The 12,975-nt window shown below is 44.3% G+C and overlaps 1 protein-coding gene across 4 annotated transcripts in view; it reads right to left on the bottom strand.

Moving 5' to 3' along the window:
- The window catches only part of cabin1 (calcineurin binding protein 1), a 696,151-nt gene that overhangs the window by 564,681 nt on the left and 118,495 nt on the right, over positions 1-12,975 (bottom strand). For all 4 annotated transcript variants that reach the window (XM_038793568.1, XM_038793562.1, XM_038793549.1 and 1 more), the window contains 3 exons: positions 9,789-9,959; positions 6,802-6,891; positions 2,737-2,888 (listed from right to left, as the gene is read on the bottom strand). In XM_038793568.1, the coding sequence (XP_038649496.1) occupies positions 2,737-2,888; positions 6,802-6,891; positions 9,789-9,959 (413 nt within the window). The remainder of the gene's footprint in view (positions 1-2,736; positions 2,889-6,801; positions 6,892-9,788; positions 9,960-12,975) is intronic.

Here is a 12,975-nt window from a genome sequence, read left to right as displayed (position 1 = left end):
GCAGGTTAGGTGGATTGGCCATGATAAATTGCCCTTAGTGTCCAAAATTGCCCTTAGTGTTGGGTGAGGTTACTGGGTTATGGAGATAGGGTGGAGGTGTTAACCTTCGGTAGTGTGCTCTTTCCAAGGGCAGGTGCAGACTCGATGGGCCGAATGGCCTCCTTCTGCACTGTAAATTCTATGATAATCAAATTCTATGAAACTCAGAATAATGGAGGATATTTAAAGCATTTTCTTCCTTTATTTTTATGCCTTTTAGCCCCTGAGCCCTTTCTGCAATTCAATGAGATTATAGCTAATTGGCTAACTAACTCCGTATTCCTGCCTTTTCCCCTTATCCCTTAATACCTTGAGATAACAGAACAAAATCAATCTCAATGTTTAAATTAAAGCAAATTACTGTGGATGCTGGAATCTGAAACAGAAACTGAAAATGTTGAACAACCTCTTGCATCTGTGGAGAGAAAAAAGGAGCTAACATTTCAAGTCTTGGTGACTCTTTGTCAAAGCTTTATGCAGATTAACAGGAGTTATGGGGATAGAGTGAGGGAGTGGGCCTGGGTAGGATGCCCTTTTGGAAGGTCGGTGCAAACGCGATGGGCTGAATGGCCTCCTTCTGCACTGTAGGGATTCTATGGTTCTTTCCTTTTTCTCCAAGGGGCTTCATTTTTTCTAACAGCAACAGCATTGCCTTCATCCACCATCTCATATCATCAAAAACAAACAATTGAGTCAAACGCTATTTGCCATTAATAAATGCATGTTGAACCTCTTTTATGACCCAGCTTCTTCACCTGGCTGTTTATTTTCTAACAGATTATTGTATCTAAAAGCTTCTCCATCATTGACCATTCTCTGTATGTTATATTCTTTTGTCATTGCGACACAACCTAAATTTCTATTTGCTTTCTCAACAGGAACTTAAGTGTCCTTTAGTTAGCGATCAACTATTATCTCCAGCTCTCTTCCATCATCTCTCTTCCTTTATCTGTTGCTCTCAACAGATTCTCCAATATGGTATAAATGTCAGTTGTCTTATAAAACCCAAATCCACAAAACTATATTTCTCCAAGTGAAAGGAATAGGGAGGATTTGATTTTCACTGAAGGACAAGAATTACATTTTCATAGCAAGATTAAAACAAATTTTAGAATTCCACGTAACAAACACAAAACGGAACTCATTTGGTTACCATTAATCAGTGGCACAGTTTCATGCCCTGTGCAGCCCAACTCTCCTATACAGCTCATCGTTCAATTCATCATCACCAATGTCAGGGGATACTCTAGCTGAGGTCTAACCAATGATTTATAAATGCTTATAATGATTTATAAATCACAACCTCCTTGCGTTGTTACTCTATACTTCCACCAAATCTCAGGAACTACAGGATGAGCTTGAATTCTCTCATTTGTGGACTAAAAGAACAACTTGCATTGATATAGCATCTTTAACACAGTAAACCATGCCAAGACACTTAGCAGGAACATAATAAGAAAAAAAGTTGAACCAAGCAAAGGAGGAGACATTAGTATAAGTAACCAAAACCTTAATCAAGGCTGTAGATTTAAGTCCAAAGAGAAAATGCTGGAAAATCTCAGCAGATCTGGCAGCATCTGTAGGGAGAGAAAAGAGGTAACTTTTCAAGTCCAGATGGCCCTTTGTCAAAGTTAAAAGACAGAGAAAGTGGGAAATATTTATACTGTGGAGTGAGAATGAATGATGAGTCGTAGTCAGTAGCTACTTTTATCCAGTAGATTTAAGTAGCATCTTAAAGCTGGAGGAAGAAGTGGAGGAATAGAGAGATATTGGAAGGCAATTCAGGCCATATCCACCAGTCAAGCAAAGGAAGTGGGGGATAGGTGAGAGAGACATGAAAAGGAAAGGAGTGTTCCGAGAGAGTTGTAGTTTAGCTTTTAGCTTTGCTAGGAGCTTGAAACTGAGTAGGAGCTTTTGCCAAAGGTTGTCAGGTTAAGCAATAGTCTCCCAATGACAGCAAGACTTATAGATGGTGTCTAAAAGTGTTTCTCTCTCTCTCCAAAACAGTCTTTCCAATGAATCTCTATCCAGAGGACAGCAAGTATCCCTGTGTTTGCTAACTTTATTTACAAGTGGATTTGAACAGAAATGGGGTTTGCTTGATTGGAGATAGAGAAAGTATCAGTTAGATATTAAAATATTTCCTTTGATTGTTAATAATTGTTTAACTGTTAATTGTGAACTATTTTCTGTGATGTTATTGTAGTTTAATCCTGTGTTAATAATATTTGTTTCAATATACCATACACCTACTGGTCACTGGAATCACTCCTGGAGTGACATATCCTTTCATCACAGTTCAAGGTTTTTAAAGTGTTTGGGGTTCTTGTCGAGTATCCTAACAAATGTTGGGGTCTGGTCCGGGATCTTAACAGAGTACATTTAAGGCAGTGATCGATGGACTTTTACACACTAAAGAAATCAAGCAATACAATTAGATTGCAGGAAGGTGGAGTTGAGGGAGCCATGATTGGTGGAGCAGGCTCGAAGGGTCGAATGGCCTGCTCCTCCTATTTCTTATGTTTGTTTAACTCATAATATTTCATGAGTGAGTCAAAAAAGGAAGTCGTTTATGTCAATTATCGAAGAAAAACAAACGCACAGCATCAGAGTTTCAACTGTAATGCCCTGTCTTCATGCCCACACTGATTTATATACTATTCATCATGATAGCCCTCTGAATTTAATGGAACTTACTTTTCAGTGACTTTAAAGATACTCTTTTCTTCACCTCTGGCAAATGGCCCCTGAGCAGCCTCTTTTATGTAGCTGAAGAGCATCTCACAGTCCACAGTCACTCCATCCTTCTCCAGCAGTTTGAGAATCGAGGCATGAAGCCTGAAGTAGACCTGAGCATCAACACAAGGTTAGATGAACAGATAATCCTCCATCAATATTCACACCACCTTACATAGCCAGATGCAACATCATCATAGAATCGGCAAATTTACAGCGCAGAAGGAAGCCACCTTGCCCATCGAGACTGCACCAGCTCTTGGAAAGAGCACCCCACTTAAGCCCACACCTCGTACCTATTCCCATAACCCAGTAACCCACCTAACCTTTTTTTTTTGGACACTAAGACAATTTAGCATGGTCAATCCACCTAACCTGCACATCTTTGGACTGTGGGAGGACACCAGAGCACCCGGAGAAAACCCATGCAGACACAGGGAGAACGTGCAAACTCCACACAGACAGTCATCCAAGGCAGGAAACGGACCTGGGACCCTGGAGCTGTGAAGCAACTGTGCTAACCATTGTGCTACCATTCATGGTATGTGGTGATTCATAGCTGGATTATAACCATGTAAGAGCTCTTCCTGTTGATTCTCTTAGTTTCTATTTATTTTATTTTTATTGTTTTTGGTCCATGGATCATTAATGGAGACATACTTTAAAATCAAGCAGAAGTAAGGAACTCAGGGCGGAATTCTCCGCAATGGCCGACGCCGTCGTGAAACCCGGAGTGTTTCACAACGGCGTCGGAGGCCGCTCCTCGCCCCCTATTCTCCCCCCCGGTGGGCTAGGAGCGGCGTTTCGTGAAACTCGGCCGCCGGGCCTTGACGCTGGCATCAAGGTGGCGTGCCGATAATGACGTGGCCGGCGGCGCCTTAGTGACGTCAACCGCGCATGCGCAGTTGCCGTCTTCCCCTCCACTGCCCTGCAAGACTTGGCGGCTTGATCTTGCGGGACGGCGGAGGGGAAAGAGTGCGTCTCTTAGAGACGCTAGCCCGACGATCGGTGGGCACCGGTCGCGGGCCAGTCCCATCCCGAGCACGGCCGTGGTGCTCGATCCCCTCTCCGCCCCCCACAGGCCCCAAGCTTACCTTTTGCGCTATGTTCACGCCGGCAGCGACCAGGTATGGTTGCCGCCAGCGTGAACAGGTCGGGAACGGCAGGCCGCTCGGCCCATCCGGGCCGGAGAATCGCGGGTCGCCGTGAAAAACATCGACCCCCGATTCTCCGAGCGGCGTGTCGCGTTTTGGAGGGGGTGTGGGAGAATCGCGGGGGGTGCCAGAGCGGCCCTCCCGCGATTCTCCCACCCGGCCTGGGGTGCGGAGAATCGTGCCCTCAGTGTCAAAATAGTACACTGAGTTAAAAAGTTTTGCATTTTAATAATAATAACTTTATTAGTGTCACAAGTAGGCTTCCAGTAACACTGCAATGAAGTCACTGTGAAATTCCCCTAGTCGCACACCAGGACTCCTCTTCGGGTGCACTGAGGGAGAATTCAGAATGTCCAATTCACCAACAAGCACGTCTTTCGGGACTTGTGGGTGGGAACCAGATCACCCAGAGGAAACCCACGCAGACACAGGGAGAATGATTTTGATTTGATGTATTATTGTCACATGTATTAGTATACAGTGAAAAGTATTATTTCTTGCATGCTGTACAAATAATGCATACCGTACAAGGGAAGGAAGGAGAGACTGCCGAATATAATGTTATAGTTATAGCAAGGTGTAGAGGAAAGATCAACTTAATACAAGGAAGGTCCATTCAAACGTCTGATGGCAGTAAGGAAGAAGCTGTTCTTGAGTCGGTTGGTATGTGACCTCAAACTTTGGTATCTTTTTCCTGACGGAAGAAAGTGGAAGAGAGTATGTCTGGGGTGCGTGGGGTCCTTAATTATGCTGGCTGCCTTTCCAAGGCAGCGGGAATTATAGATAGAGTCAATGGATGAGAGCAGGTTTGCGTGATGGACTGGGCTACATTCACCACCTTTTGTAGTTTCCTGCAGTCTTGGGCAGAGCAGGCTCCATACCAAGCTGTGATACAACCAAAAAGAATGCTTTCTGTGGTGCATCTGTAGAAGTTGGTGAGGGTGGTAGCTGACATGCCAAATTTCCTTAGTCTTCTGAGAAAGTAGAGTCGTTGGTGGGCTTTCTTCACTTTAGTGTCGGCATGGGGGGACCAAGACAGGCTGTTGGTGATCTGTACACCTAAAAACTTGAAGCTCTCGACCCTTTCTACTTCGTTCCCATTGATATAGACAGGGGAATGTTCTCCACTACTATTCCTGAAGTCGATGACAATCGCCTTCGTTGACATTGTTGTTGACATTGAGGGAGAGATTATTGTCGTCGCACCAGTTCACCAGATTCTCTATCTCAATCCTATACTCTGTCTCGTCATTGAAATGACCAGAAGAACCCAGACTTTTTGACACTCAAGAGTTTGATGGGTTCATTTTGATGGATTGGCCAGGGACAGTATTCTGTCCAGCAACCAACAGTAATTGGTTCATGCCAGGTAGGTGTTTTCGGGAAAAGCCACTGGACACTCAAGGTGGAAGAAGCCCTTTCTCTCTCTGCTCTGCTGCTTACTGTCTGAAGGCAGAAGTTTCAAGACCCTGAAAGAAGAAGTTGTCTCTCTCTCTTGAATGCTGGCGGATTGCTAGTTTTGTGAATCCACAGTTAAAACCATTACAAGCTGATAGAAAAGATAACATCCATCTGAAAGTCGAGACTGAAGAAGAAACTAACTGGGAGACATCCATCTGAAACAAAAGCCAGTGATTTAGCCCAGTGAGCTAAATCAGCCACTAAACAGCCCCTAAATCAGCCCCTAGATGTGTTGGCACTGAAAGTGTTTTTAAAAACGTTATCTTGGGCGGCATTCTCCCCTACCGGGCGTGACGGAGGGTCCCGGAGTAGGGGAGTGGTGCCAACCACTCAGGGGTCGCGCCTCCCCAAAGGTGGGGAATTCTCCCCACCTCTGGGGGCCAGCCCCGCGCCGAAGCGGTTGCCACCAGAAGAACCGGCGCAAAAAACCGGCGCCCCCGGCAGCGGGGCTGGCCGAAAGGCTTTCGCCGGTCCACGCATGCGCCGGCAGTGACGTCAGCGGCAGCTGGCCGCTGACATCACTGCCGGCGCATGCGCGATGTGGGGTTCTCTTCTGCTTCCGCCATGGCGAAGGCCATGGCGGACACGGAAGAAACTAGTGCAGCCAGGGCACTGGCCCGGACTCTGAGGGGGGCCCCGATCGCGGGCCAGGCCACCGTGGGGGCACCCCCCGGAGTTCGATCGCCCCCCGCCCCCCCCCCCCCCCGCCCCCAGGACCCCGGGGCCCTGCTCGCGCCGCTGAGCCCGCCGTTCCAGAGGTGGTTTAAACCTCGGCGGCGGGAGATGCCTCCCAGCGGCGGGACTTCGGCCCATCCGGGCCGGAGAATCGCCGCAGGGGCCTCTCCGATCGGAGTGGTGAGATTCCTGCCCCCGCCACTTCCCGGGTGGCGGAGAATCTCTGCCACGGCGGGGGCGGGATTTTAGGCGCCCCCAGGTGATTCTCCGACCCTGCTGGGGGTCGGAGAATTTCGCCCCTTATCTTTGGAGGCAGGCAAATATTCAGAAATAAAAACAAAATACTGTGGATGCTGGAAATCTGAAATAAAAACAGAAAATGCAGGATTAACTCAGCAGGTCTGGCCGCAACTTTGGAGGGAGTAACAGAGTTAACATTTCAATTCCTCATATTTCAATAGACTCAAAATGTTAACTCTGTTTCTCTCTCCACAGATGCTGCCAGGCCTGCTGAGCTAATCCTGCGTTTTCTGTTTTTATTAGAAATATTGGGCAAATACTCATGTTCTGTTCAATTCTGCAGGCTTAAAGTGCTACCCAGATCATTTTATATCTAATTACATCTACTGAAAGCCCAAGAATATCCGTACACTAAACCAACTATTTTTTAAGCCATTGGAGATATTCAAGTACTCAGAGCCTGGAGATCTTGGTTGCATGTCCCTGGATTCAGTACCTCTAGAGCCTCCATAGCCAGATCTGGTGGATTGTGGTAATGGATCTTCCGTGGGTAATGCGCCGCATCCTCATGTAGATTATGTGCCGCCTGGACAAAAAGCATACATTATATTTAGAGAATGTCTTTCTTAGACTTGGGATATCCTGAATGTGCTTTGTAGCCGAAGTATTTGAAAGCATTGTCACTACTATAAAGTAGAGAAACATGGCTTTTAACTTACATATAGCAAGGTCCACAAAGGACAAACAATGAAATAAATTATCAGGTAATCTGATGTGACTGATTGAAGAATAAATTTTGTCCCAGATATGAGAAAGAGATCCCTCGCACTTCTTTAAATAATGCCATGGGATTTTTCACGTCCACCTTTGGTTTAAAGCCTCATATGAAAGATGGTATCTCTGACAGGAGAGCAATCCCTCAAGCTTACATGATCAAGTCTCTGGAATGAGATTTGAACCCACAATATTCCAACAATTTTCTACAATGGAGCCAAACAAAACAGAACACAACTGCTCTTAACACTGCAGGGAATGGATGAAAAGTTTAATCATTAAGAACACATGGCATTCTGACTTCACTGTCTCTGGGTCAAAATCCTACAACTTCCTTCCCAACAGCACTGTGGGTGTAGCTATACCACCTGGGGCTGCAGTGGTTCAAGGCAACGGCTCACCACCACCTTCTTAAGGAAAATTAGTGATGAGCAATAAATGCTGGCCTAGCCAGAGATGCTCACACCCGTGAACGGACAAAAACAAAATCCCATTGGGGACCAGTCAAAACCCTAACAAACAGAGCTGGAAAGATATAATCATATCCTGTTGTCAAATGGGTTCATTTTAATGTGCTGTTTTATTTAAGTAAAGAGCAGGTGAAACGATAAAATCAGGAAAGTTGACAGCATGTCAGGAAGCTGGCTCCAACCCACTAACTTCCACATTTAATCACATTGCATTCGGATGTGTAGCAAGTCCATCAGGAGGAGCGGGTTGTCAATTTCAATATATTAAATCAGTCAATTACAGGAATAGTAACATGAAATTTACAATTCAATTTTAGTTCCATGGGTTTCCTGGGCTTTCTGAAAACAAGGCGAGAACATAGCAGCAATCGAGTTGAAGTCATGAGATAGACATATTCCAATAAGCGCTGAAATTTCACAGCTGCTTTCTTGCCTTCTTCTGTAAAGATTTCACTCACAATATGAGGCCCTTCGGCCCATCATGTCTGCGTCAGCCATCAAACACCTATATGGTCCAAAGTCTTGTATGCTATGGAGTTCCAAGTGCTCACCTAAATATTTCTTAAATGTTGTGAGGGCTTCAGCCTCTACCACCCTTTCAGGCAGTGTTTCCTCAAATCCCCTCTAACTTTCCTGCTTCTTACCTTAAATCTATTCCCCACCTGGTTATTGGCTGCTCTACTAAGGGGAAATGTTTCTTGCTATCTATCATATCTATATTCCTCAAAATTTTGTATACCTCTATGCGGTCCCCCTCTCAGCCTTCTCTGCTCTGAGGCAACAACCCCAGCCTATCCAACCTCTCTTCATAGCTGTAATGCTCCAGTCAAGACAAAATAAGTTCATAAAATACAGGAGCAGATTTAGCCCATTTGGCCCATTGAGTCTGCGCTGCCATTCGATCATGGCTGATCACATCCTGGCCTTAAATCCACCGTCCTGCCTGTTCTCCATAACCCTTCAACCCCTTACCAATTAAAATCTGTCTAACTCCTCCTAAATTTACTCACTGTCCAAGCAGCCCCTGTACTCTGGGGTAGCAAATTCCACAGATTCACAACACTTTGGGAGAAGCAGTTTTTCCTCAGCTCCATTTTAAATTTGCTCCCACTTATCCTAAGACTATGGCCTCTCGTTCTGGAATCCTATGACTATGATCTCTCATTCTAGAACTGCCAGGTGAACCTCCTCGACCCCCTCTCGAGTGCAATCACATCCTTCCAATAGTGTGGCGACCAGAACTGCAGACAATACTCTAGCTGTGGCTCATACAGCTCCATCACAACCGCTCTGCTCTTATATTCTATGCCTTGGCTAACAAAGGCAAATATCCCATATGCCTTCTTAACCACATTATCTACCTGTCCTGCTACCTTCAGGAATCTTTGGACATGCACCTCAAGGTGCCTCTGGTCTTCTGTACTTCCTAGCATCCTACCATTCATTGAGTATTCCCATGCTTGTTAGTCCTCTCAAAATGCAACGCCTCACGCTTTTCAGGGTTAAATTCCATTTGTCAATGTTCTGCCCATCTGACCAGCCCATCTATACCATCCTATAATCTAAGGCATTCCTCCTTGCTTTTATCCACACCACCAATTTTCGAGTCATCTGCTAAACCTCCCACATTCACACTTAGATCATTCATGTACACTACAAACAGCAAGGGTTAAATTGTGCTGAGGGGCATCTCCGACAACTCTGAAGGTTTGTCTATCTGATCTGAACTTTGGAGTTCTGATCTGTCAGAGCATCATTGTGCTGCTTTGCCAGTGCTATTTTGGACCTCAGATGAAGACCAAGATAATCAGCATTAGCTGCAGCATCAGCAGAAGCAGGGATGGGCACCTCCCCTGCAACTCCAGAGGAAAGGGGAATCAGCAGAAAGGTGCAGCTTGCAGGAGGTCACACCCAGTACACAGGTCTTTAGGCAGAGGATATGCTTCCTTCAACAAGAAAGGAGGAGGCTTCTTGTGTAGGTTCAAGCTTGGGCATGTCGGAATTCCTGCATTTGGAAAAAATTAAGTACGCCATTAGAGGATTGGAGGAGGGGTTCTTCCCGAGGTGGATGCCATTCATTATCTTCTTTAAGGAGCTGGTTGTTGTCAGCAAATAAAGTGGGGGGTGCTATTTTTAACAAAGTTGTAAATTTGCTAGACTATACTGTATGTGATAATTGAAATTTTGTTCTGAATATTTTTCAGAACGGAAAGTTCTGTAGTCCAAGATCCACACTGACCTGATTGTAATGTTCCAAGTATTCCTTTGGTGGCTGTTTCTGCTTTTCTGCTATTTTGCCTAACATGTAGTGAATGAGCCACTCCTCCTCATCACCATCTCCTTCACAATGTGTCGCTGATAGAAAACACTGCTTCGCTGTCTCGAGCATGCTGTCCCTCCGTTCTTCCATCTGTGACACACAACAATGACAGTGAACATCGCAAATTGAACATTTTAAATCGTCTCAGTGACCACTAATTTTAAATAGCAAGATCCCAATACCCCAGCCCCCCAACCCCAGGATATTAAGCATATTTCCACAATTAATGAGAATTCACAAGATGCATTCATTTACTTGCATGAACCTAGTTACAAGTCACTGCTGGTAGTAGGCCGAGTTCTATATAACCTGGCTTACCCCTCTGCTGTAATAAATCAGACCTGACATTGGATGCAACACACACTAGAAGAACAAATACTGAAAAGGAAACTTCTTCAGCCTCATATACTGATTTTAAGTTGTAGTCGAAGAGCCCATACCCATGTGATTCAAGCCAAAATTTACTTAGTACGGCCCTCCAAAAGTCTTGCATCCCACGATTTCCACTCTGCTAAGTTCCACATTATGTTACTATTATTACATCACTATTATGGAATTATCACTTCAAAGAATATCACTGCTGTAACAATATTTTATGTAGCATATTACCACAATTTTCACCAAGTGCTTCCCACATAATAACTTACCCTGAAAGTGCAGTGAATGTTGACCTAACCAATAAATTTGTAGGGGTAGGATCAGAAACCCTCCTTCTATTGGACCCAGATACAGAAAACACAAAAGTTCAGTACTAACTGTCTTATGCAGAATAATGTCGTCCAAGGAAGAGTTCTTGCAACAAACCCTTTAAGGCATTCATAACAAAGCAATCAACTCGCCAGAATAAGGAATTGCGATCCATCATTTATTATAAAATACTGGACAGTTGTTCAGGCAACACAAATAACCGACCCATACTCAACAATGATGTCTAAACCTGCTGGCTGAATTGTAGTCTTGTAATTCACTGACACCTATTTAACCTTTATTTAAATGTGAAGGGTTTACTGCACAGCACCTACATCACATGGACTGCGACAGTTCAAGAAGGCAGCTCACTACCACCTACTCAATGAAATGAAATGAAATGAAAATCGCTTATTGTCACAAGTAGGCTTCAAATGAAGTTACTGTGAAAAGCCCCTAGTCGCCACATTCCGGCGCCTGTTCGGGAAGGCTGTTACGGGAATCAAACCGTGCTGCTGGCCTGCAAGGGCAATTAGAGATGGAAAATATAGCTGACCTAAAAAAACAACTTCCACCATACAGCTGGACATTTAGTCAAGATTCATGACTTTTTCAGTAAAATTGAAGCTGATGAAATTTGAATAAAAAGCACACAAATGAACAAAACTTTGCAAGCACACGTCATGTCAGTCAGCATTTGCAAGGGGAACAAACAGGTTTATGTTTTGGCTGTGGATCCTCCAGAACTGAAAAAGAGGACAGACATATTAATACAATCAGCAAAAAGGGATTTTTAAGATACATATATATTATACATGAGGGAAAGGATGCAAGATATCATCTAAATTTTGGCCATCTGATCTGATTCTTCCACAGGGCAAAGCTGAGGGCAGCAGAAAGAGTGTTCTATCTAGGTAGAGTTGGATGACGGACATCACAGAACAGTTGCAGACAGGCTACAGTGGAGATGCGAGGATGCACTACCCATGGTGATCCAACTTAGTTTGGCTCATTTCTGCAGCCAATCACACAGCTTTTCCATCACATTGTATGTATAAATTATGTCAATGGAATTATAGATCTAAATATTTAAACAAAAAAATTCTGTCACAGCTGGTCAAACAATCGCACTCAGTAACTTGCAATAGATCATTGCAGATCACAGAATCATAGAATCCCTATTGTGCAAAAGAAGGCCATTTGGCCCATCGAGTCCACACCGACCCTCTGAAAGAGTATGCTACCTAGGCCCACTCCCCACCCTATCTCTTTAACCCCACCCACTAAGGAGCAATTTAGAATGGCCAATCCACCTAACCCGTACATCTTTGGATTGTGGAAGGAAAACGGAGGAAACCCATGGATAATCTGAAGAGTTGAATGTTAAACATCTTGGGGAGCTAAGGGTTAACAATCAAATTTCCTTTCTTGTATTTTGGAACAATAGCCTTTCCAAAATAAACAGGTTTTTTTTAAGTATCAGGAGAAAAAAGCATGAGAATTGCAGGTGCAAGGAAGTAGGTGGCAGTAATGACCTGAACCACATGTGGTCGAGGTATGGGTTTGGTGGCTAAGATACTAAAACAGGTAGTTCAATCTATTGACTACAGTATAGTCTAGAATTTCTATCATATAAAAGGATACCTGTTAATAAAGCACTTAAAGGGGCAATTTGGCATGGCCAATCCACCTACCATGCACATCTATGGGTTTTGGGGGTGAGACCCACGTAGACATGGGGAGAATGTGCAAACGCCACACGGACAGTGACTCGGTGCCGTGAGACAACAATGCTAACCACTGCGCCACCGTGCCGCCCCTACGGCTTGGGATCAGTGAAGTTAGCAAGACTAGTTTGTGAGCTTTAAAGTAAACAACATAAGTATTTACATGAATAGGCCGGTTTGAAAGGATTCAGGAAGAGCTAGATATGAGGTCTTATCTGTGACATGCATCTTTGATGTAGGCAAAAGATTGTGTATAATTAACAGTTATTCAGAGGGGTTGAAAAACTGAACTAGAAACTGAAAAGCGACTCTGTGGAGGAAGGTCAATCAACCTATCTTTCATTAAAATAGGTCTGTATGCTCCAACATCAAGTGTCTTATGCTTACTCAAAGAGTGTCATTGATGAGCATAGAAGGAAGGGGATTGATAAACAATTGACTATAAAGCAGGGGGAGAAGGCAGCAGTTCCCCCCATATCGCTGATGTATATAGAATTTCTGCCCCATTTCACAGCCGATCAGAGGCTTTAGATCAACAACACAAAGACAAAGTTTGACAGGAGTTTAGAAGGATGAGAGGGGATCTTATTGAAACGTACAAGATACTGCGAGGCCTGGATAGAGTGGATGTGGAGAGGATGTTTCCACTTATAGGAAAAACTAGAACCAGAGAACACCATCTCAGATTAAAG

The sequence above is a fragment of the Scyliorhinus canicula genome, chromosome 1 (genome assembly GCF_902713615.1).
Source record: "Scyliorhinus canicula chromosome 1, sScyCan1.1, whole genome shotgun sequence".
NCBI classification, from domain to species: Eukaryota; Metazoa; Chordata; class Chondrichthyes; order Carcharhiniformes; family Scyliorhinidae; genus Scyliorhinus; species Scyliorhinus canicula.
The sequence above is the reverse complement of the archived record's forward strand: the minus strand, read 5'-3'. Positions and strand labels throughout refer to the sequence as shown.